The 21,746-nt window shown below is 38.6% G+C and overlaps 1 protein-coding gene across 5 annotated transcripts in view; it reads left to right on the top strand.

Moving 5' to 3' along the window:
* LOC137250201 (arrestin domain-containing protein 17) overlaps positions 1-20,674 on the top strand; it is a 112,049-nt gene extending 91,375 nt beyond the window's left edge. For 4 of the 5 annotated variants that reach the window (XM_067782629.1, XM_067782637.1, XM_067782623.1 and 1 more), the window contains 4 exons: positions 5,372-5,724; positions 6,457-7,150; positions 7,227-7,394; positions 16,885-20,674. In XM_067782629.1, coding sequence (XP_067638730.1) covers positions 5,372-5,724; positions 6,457-7,150; positions 7,227-7,394; positions 16,885-17,009 — 1,340 coding nt within the window. In that variant the 3' untranslated portion in view covers positions 17,010-20,674. Of the gene's footprint in view, positions 1-5,371; positions 5,725-6,456; positions 7,151-7,226; positions 7,482-16,884 lie in introns of all 5 variants that reach the window. The other variant, XR_010952864.1, reaches the window with a different exon arrangement.
* Positions 20,675-21,746: the final 1,072 nt, after the last annotated feature.

Here is a 21,746-nt window from a genome sequence, read left to right as displayed (position 1 = left end):
ATATAAAAATAAATTATTGTCTGCCCACCATCCGGCAAAAGAGTCCAGATCAGAACCGTTAGAAATAGTTTGACAAATAAATAGTATTTTTTGTGAAATATATAGTTTTAGTGTTATATTTCAATCATTAAAGGTGAGGAATGACGGGGAAACATATTGAGTAAAAAGTGCTAAGTCAGGAGAAAAAATTTGTTTTGAATGTGGGAATTGGGCGAAGTCATAAAATAGCTGCTGGGTTAGCATACATGATTTTTATTTATATTTTTCAAAGCTTCTACCCTCAAAATTATTGCAACTAATTCAGTTTTGAAAAAAAGGTTATTTCTAAAATTATTCATTTTTTTCGTTTCCTGTAAAATTCGTAAAAGTTGACTTAGTACATTTTCAAATTAAGTTAACGAATTGTATAAAGCAATATGAGTCTGTCTCCCCAGTTAAATATACATAATAATATTGATACAATAGTGAACAGTGGAAGCATTAAATAACATTTAGTATGCATATGTACCAAATTGTGTAGAAAAGGAATAGCAACAAAAAAGGTAATACTTATGGTGATTTCTTTTCTACACGAAAATTTCGCCAATTTCAGGGGCAAATATTTTTAGGATTCTCATTTCGCCCTGTGAAATTGTAGCCACTTAATATATTCAGTGCCACCCTGCATGACTTGAAAAGAACACAAATTGTAACCCTGTCACGTAATCAGCTGTTTCTTCGCGCCAAATAAACAAAAACTTTCGCAAATTATATTTATTTAAATAAATTTCATTTTGTTTGGTTGGTTACCTGTGCTGCCCGGCTATGGAGCCGGGCCCAAGTAGCGCTCTAGGCGCCATTTTGATGCACTTTCTCCTGGAACCAATTATGTGTTGGCTGATGTACCGTGCGTGTTGCTTTACTCAAACCACTTGGTTAAAACTATAAACTTACTGATGTCCTTGATGCGGCAGTTTGACACGGCCCTTAAGTCGGGAAACACATAGTTGCCTAGAGTTCGGGACCTAAAGTTCGCGAGGGCTGGGCACTCGCATAGGAAGTGGGTAACCGCTCCTCGGCATCCTCCTGTCTACAGCTCCTACACCTCTCATTGTAGGGGATACCCAATCTACTCGCGTGCGGGCCAAACGGCCAGTGCCCTGTAATAGTGGCCGTGATTCTGTGTATTTCCTGCCTAGACCTATTTAGTAGATCATCGGTTCTTTTCTGGTTGTACTCTGGCCAGATTAGTTTGGTGGTTCTACAGGTGTCCGTAGAGTACCAATCACGGATTGCTATTTTCCTAAGATAGGTGAGAATGTCTCTTTTAATTGATGTGAGTGGTCGATGCACCGCGACTGCTTCTGTGATGTCTAACGATGCTCCCGCCTTTGCTATTTTATCCGCTTTTTCGTTGCCATCAATGTTCCTGTGGCCGGGTACCCAGCTGAGTGTGATAGCTGCCTGGTTAGCTGCTTCACGTAGCACCCTCTTACAGTTGTCGACGGCTTTTGAGGATTTGTACGGTGATTCTAGCGCTTTTAGCGCCGCTTGACCGTCGGAGTATATGACTACCTCACCGTCTATCCGGTTCTGCAGCAGGAAGATGCAGGCCCTCTCTATTCCTTGCAGCTCTGCTTGGAAGATGCTGGCTGTGTTTGGAAGGCGGATGGGGATTGCGACATTTAGTTGGTTGGAGAAGACATCTGCGCCGATGCCGCAGTCCATTTTGGATCCGTCAGTGTAGAGTGAGGTGACCCTCTCCCTGCCAACTTTGTCGGCCGACCAATCCGTTCTAGAGGGTATCTGTACCTTGTAATTTCTGTCGAAGATCAGTGTTTTTGAGAGGTAATCTGTTGTCGAATCCACATCGGCGAGCCTTGTTAGGATGTCACTGTGGCCATATCGTTTTTCTGTCCAGCATCCAGACTCCCTTAGCCTGATGGCTGTGATGATCGCTGTATATCTGGTGTGAAGGGCCAGTGGCAGCAGGTTAAGTATAACATTTAGTGCGTCCGTCGGGCACGATCTAAGTGCACCTGCTACCCCTGCGCATGCTGCCCTTTGTATTTTGTCTAGTTTTTTAGTGTTGTATTGCTGGTTCAGGGCAGGCCACCATGCTATGTCTCCGTACGTCAGGATAGGCCTTATGACCGCCGTATAGAGTCACATCATGAGTTTTGGCTTTAGCCCCCAATTTCTGCTGACTATTTTCTTGCACGAGTAGTATGCGATATACGCCTTATCTACCCTTTTTTCGATATTGGTTTTCCAATTTAACTTCTTGTCTATTACGACGGCTAGGTACTTAACTCTAGTTGAGAGCGAGAGTTCCGTACCATCTAGTGAGGGCAGTCGAAATGTTGGTATTTTCGTTCTATTACTGAATTCTGTTTTGCTAGGGTTGATGTTGAGGCCGCACGATGCCGCCCAGGTATGTAGCCTGCTTAGCGCACCCTGAAGGATGTCGCTTGCGTATGCTACTGCCTTAACACCATTCTTGTCGAGTTCGAGTAGTATCTCGTTCAGTGCAATGACCCAGAGTAGTGGCGAGAGGACCCCGCCCTGCGGTACACCTCTACCAACTTTGCGGGTTATTGTCACTGAGCCCATATCCGCTGGTATGATTCTGTTTTCCAGCATTGATTGAGTCCATCCACAAATGTGGTTGTCAACTCCGGCTCTTTGCAGGGCTTTCACAATTGTGCCGGTTTCGATGTTGTTGAAGACGCCTTCTTTATCTAGGAAAGCTGCTAGTGTGAATTATTTGTAGTGTAGTGATCATTCCACAAAGCCCGTTAGCTCATGGAGGGCGGTCTCCGTAGATCTTCCCTTCATGTAGGCGTGCTGTGCCTTTGACAGGTTTGGTCCTGTTATTATTGATCTAATATATATATCCAGAAGCCTCTCAAGTACCTTGAGCATGAAGAATGTGAGGCTTATTGGTATGTAGTCTTTGGAATTTTCGTGTGTGCGTCTGCCCGCTTTTGGCAGAAAGATTACTTTTTTTTCTCCAGCTTTGTGGGATATAGGTCAGGGCGATACTCGCTCTGTATACCACTTCCAGCCAGAGAATCATTGGATCACCTAGCTTTTGTAGCATTACCGGGATAATGCCATCAAGACCGGGCGATTTGAATGGAGAGAAGCCATTTATGGCAAACCTGATCATTTCGCTGTCTATTATCCTGTCCAGTAAGCCTTCTGAGGGCTGAGAGTCCCTGCAGAGAGATTCTTTTACTGATGCTAGATCGCATCCAGGGGAGTGAGTATTGATGAGTGTGCCTAGGGAGTCCTCTGCTGAGTTTGTCCATAGGCATGCCTCACTTCTTACGAGGTGATTGTTGTGGTGTTCTTTGGACAGAATTTTACTCAGTCTGGAGAACTCACGAGTGTTCTCTATTGAGGAGCAGAAGGCTTGCCAGGATACAGCCTTCGCTACCCTTATAGCTTTTTTGTATGATTTGAGCGCCTCCCTATATGGCTGCCACTCCTTGGTTATGAGGCACTCATTAAAGGCCTTCCGTACTGTCGTTCTAGGTTTCCTAAGGTCCCCGCTCCACCAGGGTGGGGACTTCTTTTTACGAATACTAAATGGGGTGCATTTGTTGTAAGAGGTAGTTAACGCGAGCTCTACCTTGCCGACTAGCTCATCGAGCTTTTGCGGGCAGTTTATGTTAGGTTCGCTTATTTCTAAAGCTGGCGTAGATAGCCTTACAAATTTATCCCACTTTGTTCTTCTTGGGTTTCTGTAGCGGTGAGCCTGGCCAGATCCAAATTTGATGTCGAAGAAGATCCGGCGGTGGTCCGAGAGAGAGGCTTTGTCTGACACTCTCCAGTTTTCCACTAGCACCGGGTCCTCGTCGGTTGTCAAAGTTAGATCTAGGACTTCCTCCCAGCCCTGAAACCTGTCTGAACCAGGGAATATAAAAGTGGGCTTGTGGCCGATGTTGCAAATACTGAGGTTAGAATTAAGAATAAAGTGTAGAAGGGACTCACCTATCTCGTTGGTTGAGGAGCTGCCCCATATCGTCTTTCTTGCATTGGCGTCGCAGCCTATAATTATGCTGCACCCGTTGCTATTATTTACAAAGTGTGCTCTGGAGGTGGAGCAATCCTCCCATGGGCCATGTAGGCCGAGACCACGTAGATGGCCTGGTTGGACACGCCCTCTAGCTTTACCACTGTTAGGTCTGCTGTGCTGTAATGTGAACATAAGAAAGGATTTATACCTTTTTACTCTTGGCTTACCTGCATCCGTTTTGAAGAACAGATTGTGTGTGCTGATGTTTAGCCCCCTGATTTCCTGATTGTGGACCCAGGGCTCTTGGATTAAGGTGATGTGGATGTCCTCCTCACCGAAAGGGATTTTAAGATTATCTGTAGCACTTTTAGAGTGCTGCAGATTAATCTGCATACACTTAGACTTCTGTTGTGTCCCCGTCCCTGATATTGACACCCTGCAGCAGATTACCTGCCCCTTCAACTTCATCAGGGTCGTCTTCAGCAGGGATTGTGTCGCCGCGGAATACTTTTACCTTGGCCATGCGAAAAGCAAAGGCAATTTTGTAGTCCGCCTTGGCCAGAGCCTCAAGGTACTCCTCGCAAATGGCCACCAGGATTGGTTTGCTGGTTTTCGATGGCGTTTGTTCTTTTATTAGCTGCCATTCTGCAATGGCCGGAATGTTGCTGTTATAAAAATTCATTTTAGTATACTCTGTTTATTTGTCAATGTGATCATCAACTGATTGACAGGGCTGTTCTCTGCACCGTCAATGGCAGCGAGGGCAAGTAATGTTGCATTTTTGGCCATTTTTAAGGGTGGGTTGTTGAGAAAAGATAATGATGCCCTCTATTGAGGCTACACTGGTTTTACAACAGAACACAACTTTTTGAAGAGATGGCGTGAATGCGACATTTTCGTGTAGAAAAGAAATCACCATTAGAGACAATTTACAAAGGGTGCAACGGGGCACTCACATGGCTGAGTGAATAGCGGATCTGCCTTAAAGGCCAGTTAAACTTCCCTAACCCTAACGCCATAGTCGTAGCCATACCCATATCCATAACCATCTCCATTGTGATCGATTAATGGTGCCATAACCTTAAACAGCTGACATTTTCATAAAAATGGAGAGAACGCAAAAAATTACAAACATATTCCACAAACAATAAGTCCCTTAGTCAAAACGTATCCAAAACAATAAATAAAGTATACAAAAAGTTAATAAATACACCAACTCAAATATTTTTATTTTTTATGGATATGGCGAAAAACCAAAAACCAATTGGTTGGCTTTGGTCCAGAAAATGATAGACCATTTATAAATAGTTGATAAATATCAGTAAATAATAATTACTCTAATATCTTTACATCCTCTTCGCCAATCAGCAATACACATCACCGTTAGCGGCTATGCAAAGATACGCTGGATAAAAAAGGGTTACCCACGCGATAGTGAACGTGCTATGTGTCGTGCTTATCGTTCGTATTTATCATCACGTTCATATGTGGTCGGATCATGTGCCAGCAGTTCGTGTATGGAGTGGTTGGCCGGCGAATATTCATATACATTTCACGTAATACTGCCAGAGAATCTGCCTACTTCGTTCGATGGCAAGTATGGACAGATTCATTATGAGATTATTACAACAATCGATCGGCCAGCTCGATATCCAAAGGTCTTCAAGTTGCCATTTACGGTGATACAACCGTTTGATTTAAATCTAGATACAATATATAGGGTAAGTAAAAACGTCATAACATACATAGGTGCTTACACCGTATAAGCGATTTTGGTCGTTGTGTTGCAATTTAGACCAGTCATTCCTGCTTCACAATAACTGAAGCCAACTGGGTCAACTTAGGGAGATCAAGTCTTCCTCCCTCCCTCCTACTTAGTTGGGAGAGGCTTGATCTGAATTGCTATGCAATGGCCAATATAGCGCCAATAATGATGATATTTTTATTTCTTCATGATATGTCTGTTAGACTGGGCCGATTTATTTACCGATATCGCGCCATCGATTTTTCGATAGGATTTGGGTTCAGGAAAAAAAGTTCCACTGCGCATACCCAAAAAAATAATTTTCGAGCCGGCGAAATTTAATTTTTTTTACTTTTTTTCGACTTTAATTTTTAAGGTTTTTTTCATAACCTACTAAAAAAAATTTCATTTGATTGTAAAGTATTTATTATTATTATTTTTTTTTTTTTCAAAAACTGTTATCGGCAACGTTTTTAGCGGACATTTTTGGGTCGGACAGGGTATACATATGAACATTTTTTAGTAGGTCATGAAAGAACCTTAAAAATCAAAGTCGAAAAAAGTCCAAAAATTGAAATGTCGCAGTCTCGAAAATTATTTATTTCCTGAGCCCAAACGTATCGAAAAATCGATGGCGCGATATCGGTTACTTTCGTTCATACAAATCGACCCACCCTAATGTCTGTACTTAATTTTTTTCTCCTATCAGCTTCCTCTCGAAATACTTGATCGCAAACGTTTCTGGAGTTTTTGCTGTCCCACTGGTCCGCTGATTGTCAAATTCTCTACCCCCTACTGCGGTTATGCACCCGGCCAAAGAATTAATTTCGTCCTCTACATTAATAATGAATCGTCCATTGATATAACCGATTGTGAAGTGAAACTGAAACAGAAAGTAAGCTACGAATCGCATGATCCACAACATGAATACCGTTATGATAAGCATCTTATAGCACGCAAACAATTCGGTAATGTTTTGCGTTGGAGTCGTAAAGTATATCGTGGTTATCTTAGTTTACCCTCCATACCGCCATCATCGGTCAAAGTGTCTTGTCCTATTAATATAATGTATTTAATAAAAATTATAATTAAACCAACTGATTTTCATTGGAAAATGAAATTGAAAATACCTTTAACAATTGGTAGCATACCAATTATAGATAATATGGCAACAGCGGCAGGATTGCCATGCTTAACACAAACTCAATATGCAATGAGTCGTAGTTTCTATAGTGGACGTAGAAGGCAAGAGTTGGCAATGCGCAGGCAAAATGAGAGTGCGCATGAAGAGGTGGTATTGGAGTACGCTGATGTAGAGGAAGCAGCGACAAATGATGATGGGCAAACGGTGCCGGCGCTACTTATAACCGAAAGTGATAATCCGCCCGATTATAAACTCATGAGTGAGTGCATCCAATTTGTTAGTTTTTTTATTATAATTATTTTAAACTTTTCCTGTTAATTTGCTTCTTCTTCTAGTGCCACCTTCCTATGAAGATGCGATGGCGTTAAGTGATAAATTTTGTGATGACGGCGAATATTTTCAAAACGTCAGCCTTAGTAGCATTGTGTCCAATGGCATGACAGAGTCTTTTAAGCCGCGCTATCCTGTTTATTACGAATATGAGACACCTGTCATACCGCCCGGTAGTGATGAATCTACCTCCGATATTTAGAAACGCGCGTATTAAGCTTGAAACAAATTGCTTCTTTTTTTTTTTAAACCAGGCCAAAGTTAATTTTAAAATTATTTATGTAATTTTTGTTGAATGTGTTTTAAATGGCACGCAATGTTTCGAATGTGCATATTTAATATTTTTTATTGTCTCTAATTTCTAATTTGTTAGCAAGATTAAAAAACAAAAGTGATTTGTGATAAAAAATTTTAGTAATGACTTTCTTTTCTCTAATGCTATTTTTTAAACTGCACGTCAACTTAAGATTAATTAAGTAACAATATTTTTCAACTAACTTTTTATTATTTTCTAATAATTCATTTATTACATAAATTTCTGTATTCACAACAAATTAATTTGCAAAACAATGCTTGAAGCCTGTTTGCCTGCCTGTCAACCTGAAATTATGCTTCTCGAATTAGTTTTAAAGTTTGACAATCAAACTTAGAATAATACAATCAAGCTAATATAAGTTCAAGTACGACACATAATCAGTAGTTTTAAAAATATTTAACCAAATCTTCTTTTGTTACTTACTATAATAAAATTCATTTATGCACACCGGGGAATAAAAGAAACACGCAAATAGAGAAAAGACGAACAAGACACCAAAATAATAAGAATACAACACAACCAATAATGAAACATGAATGGAACGATAGCGCAACGGTAAACAAAGGAGAGGAACCAATACTTAAACCGAACCAAACTATAACCAATCTTAATCAAACGAAGATATAACGAACCATAACAAAACGGGGGGAAAACGGCAACAAAAGAAACACGGAAACGAAACGACAATGAACGAGATGGAAAATATTACGAAACGAGAATGAAACGAACAAAATATATGTATTAAGATAGCAAAACTATAATCAGACGGGAGCGATAAATAAACGATATTGAAACGATGACAAAAAAGATAACGAAATGATAAAAGAACAACAAAACAATTGCATGTCCATAAGAATACGATAAAGAACGATAACTAAACAACATATTTCCAACCAGAAACGAAACGAAATAACAAAACAAAAAGAAACTAACAACTCCATATCTTAGTCTCAAGTAAAAACAAGGACGCCGAGAATAAAGAAAATTGTGGGTAGAGAAGACAACTCTTTCGAAATATAGAACAAAAACTTTACACTTCTTTGATCCCTTTTGTTTTTGCATTGAATGCAGCGCATAAAATGTTGTTGTTGTTGTATTAACGATTAAGATAGGTTAAGTTACTTAGGCCTTTATATGCCCATTGTGAAAACACACGGATTTGTTCCTACTCTCCTAATCAAACCACTTCGTTGAGTTTGTTAAGCTAACTAAGCGTCGTGCATTGACCTCCGCTACATCAGTCAGATCTACGAGAAACATCTTGCACATAAAACGTTGCCTTCTTCTACCGAGCGCTGGACATTCACAGAGTAGATGCCTAACAGTTTCAGGCTCTTCCTCGTTGCCGCAGCTTCTACAATAATCATTAAATGAGCGCCAATCCTTTCCGCATGCGGTCCAATACAAACATGACCAGTGAGAAGACCTACAACTAAGGAAAGATCCCTCTTACGGAGGGTTAGAAGCTCTCGCGATCTCTTCTCATTCTATTCCGGCCATGTGAGTTTTGCCGTGTGGCATCTATCATGATGTTTCCACCTATCTCCCGCTTCCATCAGTAGACCCTCCTTTATCTTGAGCTTGAAGGTGGAGAGCGGCATGCCCAACCTCTTCCAGGATGGCGAAAGTGGAAGGGAGGTACCCTTTCTTGCAAGCTCATCCGCCATATCATTACATGGTATGGCCTTATGTCCCGGAACCCATACCAGATGCAGAGTAAACTGTTCAGCCTTCACGTTAAGTGATCTGCGACAGCCTACTACAGTTTCAGAAATAGTTGTGACCGAGTCACGGGCTTTCAGTGCTGCTTGACTGTCTGAGAAAATATAAATGTGCTTCTGAGAGACTGCCTTCTGCCTGAGGCAGTCCACAGCATCTTGTATGGCCGTAACCTCGGCCTGAAATACGCTACAGTGATCCGGAAGGCGAAACGATCTTTGTATGTCCAATCGTTCCTAATAGACACCACCTCAGACCCTGTTATCCAGTTTATATCCATTTGTGTAGATCTGAATGCTGTTAGTGGGCCAATCAGGATCATTCACCCACCGCCACCCCGTATAGCAAAATTGGCCTAATTATGGCCGTGTATATCCAATGCACTATCATAGGGGACATACCCCATTTTCGTCAAATTGCCCCTATAAATGTGTAGAGGGCAACCGTGGCCTTACGGACATGTTCCGTGGTGGTTTTTGTCCATTTCAATTTCTTATCAAGTGTGAGCCCAAGTTAGTTGGCGGACTCACTTAAATTAAGCACTGTGTTTTCCAGCACTGGAGTTGAGAGAGGTGTTAACTTATACCTCCTCGTAAAGAGCACCAGCTCCGTTTTATTTGGGTTCACGCCCAGACCATTATCAACGCCCCATGCTTCGAACCTTCTTAATTCCACCTGCATCATATCGCAGTGAGTTTGTGGAAACTTCCCACTTATCACCAAGGCAAGTTCGTCAGCATATGCTATAAATTTACAGCCCCTCTCCTCCTCCATGTCCTTTAGCAGCTGATTCACCGCCAAGACCCACAACAGAGGGAATAGGACTCCACCTTGGGGAGTTCCCCCACTGACGAATCTGCTCACCGATGCCCCTGGAAGTCCTGCCTGTACTACCGTGCATAGCAGCAATTGGTGTACAAGACCCCCCAGCTGAGATCCGATGCGCAGAGCAGTCAGTACCTTAATGATAGAGTCGGGTTTGATGTTATTGCAGGCTCCTTCTATGTCTAGGAAGCCTGCCAGCCAATATTCCTTGAAGAAGAACGATATTTCTATGCACGATGAAATTTCATGCAATGCCGTTTCCGTTGATTTACCCTTCATATAGGCGTGTTGTGCTTCAGAGAGTTGGTCATTTACTGCCTCCCTAATATATGTTTCTATCAGCCTCTCGATTACCTTTAGTTGAAGCGATGGGTCTGAAGTCCTTAGGCTTCGCGTGGCACGCTTTGCCTGCCTTGGGAATAAATACCACTTTAGATATTTTCCATATACGTGGGATGTGGTTTAGTGCCACGACACCTCCTACTATAGCGTATAGCCAGTTAGTGTTGCATTCCAGTGATTCTTGCAGTTGTATAGGTGTAACTCCGTCCGGACCTGGATTTTTGAATGGTTCAAAAGATTGGATGGCCCAAGATATCTTATCTATTATAATTAGGTTGTGCAGTATAGATTGCACTGTTGCTTGTGTCAAGTTTTGTGTATCCCATGGTTGGGTCCTAGTTGCACCTGGAAAGTGTGTATTCAGCAGTAGGTCCAGGGTTTCCTCCCCAGTTTCGGTCCACGAAACATCAGGCCTTTGCAAGCATCCTATGGCCATATTAGCCGATCTGGAAAGTACTTTTATGAGTCTCCCCCCTTCAGACACTGTTTCCATGCTGCTGCAGAAATCTCGCCAGGAGGATCTTTTGGCTTTCCTTAGCTGAAACTTATAACTTCTAAGGTATTCTTTGTATACACCCAATGCTGCTCATCGCCAGATGCTTTAGCTGCATTGAAAGTGGTCCTACTTAACCTGCGCAGGTTTTCGATTTGTGAATTCCACCATGCTGGCTTCTTTTTACCGCTTTGAATTCTCTTGGCGGAGACTTAATCTAGTGCCTTGCGGCATGCCACCGGGAAGTTATTTACCATTCTTTCCAGTTCTGGTACGCTGCCTGGCGTTTCGGGTATGCTCTCAAGTGGCAATAACTTAACCAGTTCCCTATTGTATTCTTGCCAGTTTGTATTTTAATATTTCTAGTGGCAGCGCTCTGCTTTTTACCAAGTCTGAGTCGAATTGGATGTAATGATGGTCAGACAATGAGTGGTCGTTAAGGACCCTTCAGTTGCTGACTAACTCCTCCGCATCTTCTGAGACTAGGGTGACATCGAGAACTTCCCTTCTTGTTTTTGTAATAAAGGTTGGTTCAGTTCCCCTATTGCTTATGGTTAATCTAGAGTTGTGCGAGTGGTGCGCGTTTACGTGTCCCCCCAGTATCAGTGCACCAGATGTAGCTTCCACCAGCTTCCTGACGGTCGATGTCGGCACCATCTTGTCATGGGCTGATGATATCCTGATTTGACCCATACTTAAGTTCAGGCTCATCGTTGTTGTGTCTTCATCGCTAAATTGAGGAAGAAACAAAACATCAAGTTTGGTACTAACAAGTGTCACAACTTGCCAATTTTTAGCCGGTGGGCTTGAGTCCACAAATATTTTGTCCTTCAATATCAGCTGCCCCTTTGGATGCCAGTCGGAGCAGCAGTGCAGCGGAGGCTACTTTATCTGGAGGACCCACACCAACATCGCATACCGTTGCTCCCTCCTTGAGCGTGAAGTTAGTTGCATCTGTCAGCATCAGCTCCTCCTCAGTGTGTTGTAGGTGTAACCCGCCTATACCTATGGACGAGGTAGACGAGGTGTAGCCGTCTATTATATCTGGCTCACCCCCCATCTGCCTTCATATATACGTCCTCGTCGCTCTCTTATACTGGCTCCACCTCGGCTGCCAAATTTCTAGCGCCCTTGACGTCATTATTGTAGACATTTATAGTGACGGTGTCCAGGCCATAGTTATTCTCGCCACCGGTTTTCTTCAATACCGATAGCGATGCCTCATTCAGTCGCAGGACAGCCTGACGTGTAGCTTTGTCCCCTTTCTCCACGTTGACAACCCTCCAGTTGGCGGCTGGCAGCATCGGGTGGAGGATCCTTATCATATTCAGTATCCCCTCCGGTTCAGCTGGTTTTGTCGGTAGCCACATCCTTGCGCGTGGCCGTGACGGGATATCCTTGAAGTCAACCGCCCTGAAATTCGCTCCAGGGTAGACTCCACCCACGGATTCGATCGCGTGTAAATAGATGCGGACCTCTCGTCTCCGCATGCCACATCCTTGATGCTGCCCTGGAACCACCCGGCGTCCTTGCATACCGGTGGCGATCCAAGATTACGCATAAGCACGTCTAGGGTAATGTTTGAAAGCTCGCTCTTCACCCATTTGCATTTGTCTTTCTTGACTGCGCCGTCTTCCTGATTGTCGTCAAGGACGCCTAGCAGGATTTTGTCCTTGACCACTTATGCAAAAGAGAGCCCATGCACCTTCGGCCTCTTTGATTTGGCAGGCACTACTTCCGCTGACCGTTTGGTTGCCGCTTGCGGCCTGGAAATCGGTTGAGCCGTTCCGTAGTTATCACAGCTCAAAAGTACCATATATCAAAATATAGAGAGATGAATTTACTTGAAAAATTTTATAAAAAAAAAGAAAAAAAAAAACGCCATTTTAGTTTTTGGATATGTTATATATATTAAATAGACTTTTCCAAAAAAATATATTTTATTTTAAAACGCTTGGCCTTTGAAGTTTTTTTTTCCATGTTTAACATTTTATTTTAGAAAAAAACAAGTAAGGAAGGTTAAGTTCGGGTGTAACCGAACATTACATACTCAGTTGAGAGCTATGGTGACAACATAAGGGAAAATAACCATGTAGGAAAATGAACCGAGGGAAACCCTGGAATGTGTTTGTATGACATGTGTATCAAATGAAAGGCATTAAAGAGTATTTTATGAGGGAGTGGGCCATAGTTCTATAGGTGGACGCCATTTAGGGATATCGCCATAAAGGTGGATCAGGGGTGACTCTAGAATACGTTTGTACAATATGGGTATCAAACGAAAGGTGCTAATGAGTACTTTAAAAGGGAGTGGGCCTTAGTTCTATAGGTGGACGCCGTTTCGAAATATCGCCATACAGGTGGACCAGGGGTGACTCTAGAATGTGTTTGTACGATATGGGTATCAAATTAAAGGTATTAATGAGGGTTTTAAAAGGGAGTGGTGGTAGTTGTATAGGTGGTCGCCTTTTCGAGATATCGCCATAAAGGTGGACCAGGGCTGACTCTAGAATACGTTTGTACAATATGGGTATCAAACGAAAGGTGTTAATGAGTATTTTAAAAGGGAGTGGGCCTTAGTTCTATAGGTGGACCCCTTTTCGAGGTATCGCAATAAAGGTGTACCAGGGGTGACTCTAGACTTTGTTTGTACGATATGGGTATCAAATCAAAGGTGTTAATGAGTATTTTTAAAAGGGAGTGGGCCTTCGTTCTATAGGTGGTCGCCTTTTCGAGATATCGCCATAAAGGTGGACCAGGGGTGACTCTAGAATATGTTTGTACGATATGGGTATCAAATGAAAGGTGTTAATGGGTATTTTAATAGGGCGTGGGGCTTAGTTCTATAGGCGGACGCCTTTTCGAGATATCGCCATAAAGGTGGACCAGGGGTGACTCTAGAATGTGTTTGTACGATATTGGTATCAAATTAAAGGTACTAATGATAGTTTTAAAAGGGAGTGGTGGTAGTTGTATATGTGAAGGCGTTTTCCAGATATCGACCAAAATGTGGACCAGTGTGACCCAGAACATCATCTGTTGGATACCGCTAGTTTATTTATATATGTCATACCACTAACAGTATTCCTGCCAAGATTTCAAGGGTTTTTTATTTCGCCCTGCAGAACTTTTTCATTTTCTTCTACTTAATATGGTAGGTGTCACAACCATTTTACAAAGTTTTTTCTAAAGTTATATTTCGCGTCAATAAACCAATCCATTTACCATATTTCATCCCTTTTTTCGTATTTGGTATAGAATTATGGCATTTTTCGTAATTTTCGATATCGAAAAAGTGGGCGCGGTCATAGTCGGATTTCGTTCATTATTTATACCAAGATAAAGTGCGTTCAGATAAGTACGTGAACTAAGTTCAGTAAAGATATGTCGACTTTTGCTGTAGTTATCGTGTTAACGGCCATGCGGAAGGACAGACGGACGACCGTGTATAAAAACTGGGCGTGGCTTTAACCGATTTCGCCCATTTTCACAGAAAACAGTTAACGTCATAAAATCTATGCCCCTACCAAATTTCAAAAGGATTGGTAAAATTTTGTTCGACTTATGGCATTAAAAGTATCCTAGACAAATTAAATGAAAAATGGCAGAGCCACGCCCATTTTGAAATTTTCTTTTATTTTTGTATTTTGTTGTACCATATCATTACTGGAGTTGAATGTTGACATAATTTACTTATAAATTGTAAAGATATTAAATTTTTTGTTAAAATTTTACTTTAAAAAATTTTTTTTTTAAAAGTGGGCGTGGTCCTTCTCCGATTTTGCTAATTTTTATTAAGCGTACATATAGTAAGAGGAGTAACGTTCCTGCCAAATTTCATCATGATATCTTCAACGACTGCCAAATTACAGCTTGCAAATTATTAAATTACCTGCTTTTAAAAGTAGGCGGTGCCACGCTCGTTGTCAAAAATTTTACTAATTTTCAATTCTGCGTCATAAGTTCAACTCACCTACCTAATTTCATCGCTTTATCTGTCTTTGGTAATGAATTATTGCACTTTTTCCGTTTTTCGAAATTTTCGATATCGAAAAAGTGGGCGTGGTTATAGTCCGATATCGTTCATTTTAAATAGCAATCTGAGATGAGTGCTCAGGAACCTACATACCAAATTTCATCAAGATACCTCAAAATTGACTCAAGTTATCGTGTTAACGGACGGACGGACGGACATGGCTCAATCAAATTTTTTTTCGATCCTGATGATTTTGATATATGGAAGTCTATATCTATCTCGATTCCTTTATACCTGTACACCCAACCATTATGCAATCAAACTTAATATACTCTGTGAGCTCTGCTCAACTGAGTATAAAACTATTTTCAGTGTATAAAAAATTTATTACAGTGTATGTTGTACCTTGCCACGCCCACAATTTTTCAAAAATGCTATTGCTAAAAATGAGGTTATGTTTGTATACGTATAGTGTACCTCTATGCAAAATTTCATCAAAATCTGAGGGGGTCGGGTTCAATGCATTTCGGTTTTGATATGAAATTCATCATAAGTGCATGTACCTACAAAATCAGTACGTCAAAATCAGTATGTCAAAGCTATTTACGTGTTAGCTTCATTTAAACGGCTGATGTTTTGCATAAATCGAGAACTAAAGAAAAGGCCTAATACATATATTTTAAAACTAATTAATACCCTGCAAAAAATGCGATTGGTCTAGGATGAATCCGGGATGAGTCGCAAAGGAGTATGTGACTAATGCCAGTTTAGATCTCTTTGTATGAGTTGAACTGTTCCCTTTTGTTTGAGCATGTCCTATGAAGAGACTAATTATAAACATTTATACCCGAAAGGGATCAATAGGAACGATCTCCTTTGTACATACATATATAAGAACATATGAAGACTATTCCCTTTTCGGTTCAATAAGGACCTAAATAGGGCACAGTCGCATTTTTCATGCAGGAACACAATCGACGGGTTTTCCAAGCTATCAAATCTATTTGATGTAAGTTGTTTGCCCACTTTTCTAAAAGGAATAAAAATATTCTCTAAAAATTTAACCCTTACTCCGACGAAGTCGTTAAGTCCTAGTAATTTAGGTTCGGTATAGGTCGATTCAATCACCTGTAATCTTTTTTATTTCACTAATTTCGTTGCCGTTCTTTTTAACATTTCTTAAATGGGCTATATAGATTTCAAACTGCCTAATCCCAACTGTACTCGAAAGGGACTAAAGGAGATCAATTATGCCCACATGTAGACAAAAGAGATCAATTGGCGACCAATCTCTTTAGGGATTAATCGCACGATTTTTTGCAGGGTACGTACTATATAACACATACTTATAAAGCAGGAAGTAAAGGAGTACTTATAATTATTTTTTGTTTTTCAGTAGTATGACTTGCTGTTATTTTATTTTCATTTTTTCCCAGATATGTTGGTATTTATTGGACTGTTAGCGATAAATTTATAAACAAAATTTATTTGACGCAATAATGGGTTTTACTTTATTTTTAATTGCTTTAATAATATTAATATAACGGTCATGAAAACTATAAAAAACCTTATCAATATTATAAAAATTTAAACTATGGCTTAACCGAAAAAAATTTAAATTAAAATGCATGAAAGTGATTTGTTTGTTAACAAAGTATTAAATTTAAGAGTTGTTTTTCAGCACATAAAATAAAAATAAATTCAACAATCACCGGAATGTTATTACGCGTTTTTGTTTATGTGATTTTATTTTCCTAATAAAAAATATAAATAATTTAGCTAAAAACAAAAATGTAAAAATAATGTTAACCTTTTCTTGTCTTCCTTTGCTTTCATTCCATTTATCATTGAATAACTAATATCATCATCATCACCAAAAACCGCGCCACGCTCTCCAACTTAAACGTTTTCAATTGTATTTCACGATTTCCCTGTTCCTCTAAATGTAAATATGTATGCTGTCAAACAAAATGAATCCTGACCGGAGTACAGAAACACTCTACGATGAATCACCATCGCAGCTACGCATAGAATTGCAATCATCGGATTCATCGGATATATCACAACAGCCGCTCAGCGTTACCAATTTGAATATTTTTAGCAAAGAAAAGAAATAAGTAAGTGCTGTTTTCTGAGTTAACAAAGAGCGTTGAAAATATACGGGTTTACCGTTGATACCCTATTTTATACAAATAACAGCATATATAAACGCTTATTGTCTGCAATAAGAAAGAAAGCAGTTAAGAAAATACAATTTGTCTTTAACAATGATATATAACTATATCTGCAGAATATCATAACAAGATTATTTATTCCACATGTACTTTCATAGCTTAAATACTTAGATGTAAACAAATTATTAAAAATGTTGTATACTTTCTCAAAAGACATACATAAACAAGTAAATCCAGAGGAAAAAAATAAAACAAAGAGCAAAACAAGTGCACACATTATCAAAACTTTGGTATGAAATAGCTCATAAAATATTTAAGCATTTAATAAGATAAATAGCTTCAATTTACAAAGAAAGAAAGATCAAATAAGTATTAAGGCAACATAAATATTGATAAGATATAATGTAAACAAAACGTTTAGATCAAGTGTTTTTAAGATTTTAAGCGTCTGGTTTCTCTTTCTCAAGGCAAATTCAGAAAATATTAAAGCATCTAAATATCTTAAGTAGCATTAATAAAAGTCAACAGATACTTTGCCCTATAGGAATTCATAGAATTCTTAAATAAAGAAAAATAAGTCAGCTGTGCCGAAGACTTCAAACCTTTCATGAATGAAGCTGGTATATAATCCTATCTCATTCGTAGACCTTGAATCACTTATCTGAACAATATCAAACGTTTAGGTAAGTATTTTATGAAATTTTAAGCTTCTAGCCGTGAAAATGTTGTAGAAATTGCGATAAGTTTCTTATCTGAACAATCGGTTGTAGGGACATATGCTCTACGTATATATGACCGATCTTATAGATTTTTACGAAAGCATATAGAGAAATTTGAAGCATTTATCTGATAAATTGATAAAGATACGACAAAAATCGTGAATTTCTGAAAATTTGTTATATGCTGTAGTGATCCGATGCGCGCGGTTCCGACAAATGCCTAGCCGGACACTTAAATATACCCGCTCAGATATCTCAAAAATTGAGGGACTAGTGTGCTTTCAAACAAACAGATGGACATGGCTAAATCAGCTGAGCTCGTCATTCTGATCATTTCAGAGTACTAATTGGTTGGTCTATCTCTTCTCTTTTAAGGACTTACAATTTTGAGATTCGTGACAATCTTAATATACTATTTCGTTTTCATGAAAGGTATATAAAAACTGATTCCACAGGAAGACAAACTCACAACACGCTGGTTTTCATAAATGCAGTGATTTTACTTCAGAATACTTCCAATAGATATACTTATGTATTACAATCTGGGTATAGGTTTAAATTTCTAAATATTACCAAGAGTTTGTTTGACGGTCTAACTGAAATACGCTCATCATAAGCTTACTGTCCGTCTTTTTAATGATATAACTAACTTTGCTTCACGATTTTTCAATATAATGGAAACGTCTTCCGTTGTTGCCTCAAGGGTGTTCTTTCTTGCCAGCTCATTCGCTCTTTCATTATCATGTATGATTCTAATGTCTGTTTATAAAAGTACCTCTCATTTTTGCATAGTTTTCTATATTTATACGTTCTATCTTTTCTTCGATTCATTTACCTTCCCAATATGAGCTTTATCGTACTATGTTTAAAATGTTTTAAATAACTCAACCTCAGAGGCGCCTAGGGTAATTCTCTAAAACTTAGTATGAGATATATCAGGGTCATTATTTTACAAATCGAACAACTTTTGAGATTTCATAATTTTGATTCGGCTCAAACTTTTCTAAGTTGCTCGCACGAAATAAGCAAATGACTGTATCAGGATTTCCTCGAAAATTTCTTTTTCAGAGATCTGCAAACTTGCCAACATTCAAAATGATATATCTTTGGTTCCAATCGTCGTATCTTATTAATTTTTGTTTTACGCAGTTACAAAGTAAATATTATTACCTCAAAAATAAAATAAAAATGAATGAGATGCGACGAGATATAGTATTTTGAATGTGGGCAAGTTTGCTTATCCATCGCATCTGAGCACATGCAGATCTCTGAAAAAGAATATTTTTTCTACGAAATCCTGATATATGTGTTGACTTAAATTGCGAAAAGATCCCAACAAATAAATTTGGTGTCTTGGATTTTGTACATGCCGCATTCTAACAAGCCAACCTAATATAAACGCACGCAAGTCATTTTATGTCAAAAATGTCTCATGCACATACAACTTGTATGAGAGCAACTGAAATTGAATTTGCTGCGTGAAAACCTAACTCGATTTCCAATTTTTGTTCTGCGTGACATTTAGATTTGACGTTTGCACACATGCTTTACATTGTCGCAACGCATGCTTATTTCGGCTAGGGCAAAAAACGCCGGTTGTTTGCGTGCGCTAAAAAAACGCAGTGCGGTTTTATTAGGTTGGCTTGTAGGCCAAAAATAATCACAATTCAGAAAATACTAAATACCAGGAGAGTTCAAGTCCCGGTTTCTACAAAAATTATCATCTGTTGTATGTTTTATGTCACTCAACATCAACTTGAACCCCAATCTTTCCATACAAATGAAATTCAAAAACATGCTCTAGTTACCATAGCCGTGTGCAAATTTTGTAATTTTTTCTTAACATCAATATGAAAAAGAAAAATTTTATAAGCAATGTGAGCCTGTTTCACTAATCAAATACGATTAAAAAGTTGTATAAAAAACTAGCTAGTAAAATAATATTTAATCTTGCTTTATGGAAGAAATATTTAGGTAAAAAATACATACAGAAATTATATTTTTAGTATCTTGATGTAAAAACTGCACAAATTGGAAATATGATTTAGCATTATCAAATACGCACTATTTTTAAGTAGCTATAAATTGTTCAAGAAATTTTTATCATTGATGTTTATGCACTTTTTAATAAAACTTTAACATAAAATAAGAATATAAAATGTTAAACTATTTTATGTCATCGGCCAAGTGGAATATTATTTGTCTATATCGGCTGACGATCAAAAAAGCCGCGTTTTAAAAATTTTGTTGACTAAATCAATTTCTTTGTCATCAAAAATTCCTCGAAATTTGCTCTAAAAACACTCAATTGTGGCTAAAAATGTATTTGACTTAGAGGTTTTTGCATCAAAGTGAAATTAAGATGTTCTTCAAAGTAAATCCAAAATACAGAGTTTACAAACAAAACAGGATGAGGTAAGTGGAAATTGCCATTTCTGAAAAAGTGCACGTGAATCATACATACATAATAAATGGAAAATATTAACTCACTCATATAAAACTTTTAGTAAAATTTTAATAGATTAATTCCCCCAAAAGCCCCACAGCCTGCCTTTGAAGCAATACAACACCAAGATAAAGTCGAATAAAAAAAAATTTATTCGTACAAGCTATTTAGTCTTAACATAAATTTTCAAATCACAAAGTAAATTAATTTAAGTCTTCAAAAATTAGTACTACCTATAAAAAATTCCATTACAAATAAATAAAAATATTTATTTATCATACCTTTTCAAATAGATCCCTATATTAAACTTATTTAATATTTATATAAATGTATATTATACGATATACGTACTTAAAAAAATAGTTAGCAGTTTATTTTATGTAACTGTTAAGCCTTTAAAATAGCATTTCCACTTTTTTCTCTCAAGAAAATAAAAAAAGTTATTTAAGCTAAAAAAAGTTGTATCTTATAATAAAGTTCATAGGGAAAGGTATGTATGATTGTCTATAAAATTAATGTCCTATTTTCACCATCTTGAGTATTTTCATAGTCAGCTTCATACAATCTTTTTCTCATTCCCACTTACCATCCTACCCACATTCTTTCCCACTCGCACCACCACTTCTAATCTCCCTCCCACTACCACTCTCAATCGCACTCCCACTCCAACTCTTGCTTGGTTGATAATATTGCACTTTGCGCACAGATGGTATTGATGTGTTAGTTGTAGTTATGCAAATTGTGATATTTTACGTACATATATTTGTAAGTGACCTTATACAAAAATTTTATTGTTTCGGTATATTAACAAAATTCAAAATTTTTATAATTTCATGTAATTTTTCAATGTTTTTTGATGAAAATAATGTTAAATAAATGCAGTTTCGCCCCTGAGGAAGCTAAGGTGCTTAGCGAAACGTTGGGTCGCAATAGTGAAGTTTTACTTGCACTAAAAATAGCAACCATATGGTCAAGAAAAGCCTATTCTCATATAAAATTTAATACAAAAAATTGTTGACCGGCTATCATTGAAAATTGCACTTTTTTTTTTTCTTTTTATATCACCTGAACTGATTGGGACATCTACAGCTGCTCTTGGCAGCTCATCAGTTTACTCATTTCCATAACTGACAACAACAAAACACTTATGTCTTTTCCGCCTGGCTTTTAGTGTCAATTCAGTTTTCCTTCTGCAAATCCGCCACTTTGGTTACATCTACTACTTCTCCGTAAAGACACTACAATGACCTGCAATTTACAAACTTTTTTGTGTGGCTGTTCCTCAAGGAAGGATTCTGTAATACAGAGCAAACTTCACAAACGCTGTCAATATCTAATGATTTGCCCAAAATACACTCCTGTCTATTCGCTGGAAGTTTCGAGCAATCATACTTATCATGACACTAAGCAGTCACTTTCTACAGATGCCGATATTTTGTAAGTTTTCTTCTTCTTCTACTCTAGTAGCAGTGCTTCGCTTCATAGAATAGATGCGATCACTCACAAATAGCCGGC

The sequence above is a fragment of the Eurosta solidaginis genome, chromosome 1 (assembly GCF_040869045.1).
Source record: "Eurosta solidaginis isolate ZX-2024a chromosome 1, ASM4086904v1, whole genome shotgun sequence".
In the NCBI taxonomy this organism is placed as follows: domain Eukaryota; kingdom Metazoa; phylum Arthropoda; class Insecta; order Diptera; family Tephritidae; genus Eurosta; species Eurosta solidaginis.
This window is presented reverse-complemented; position numbering and strand designations above follow the sequence as displayed.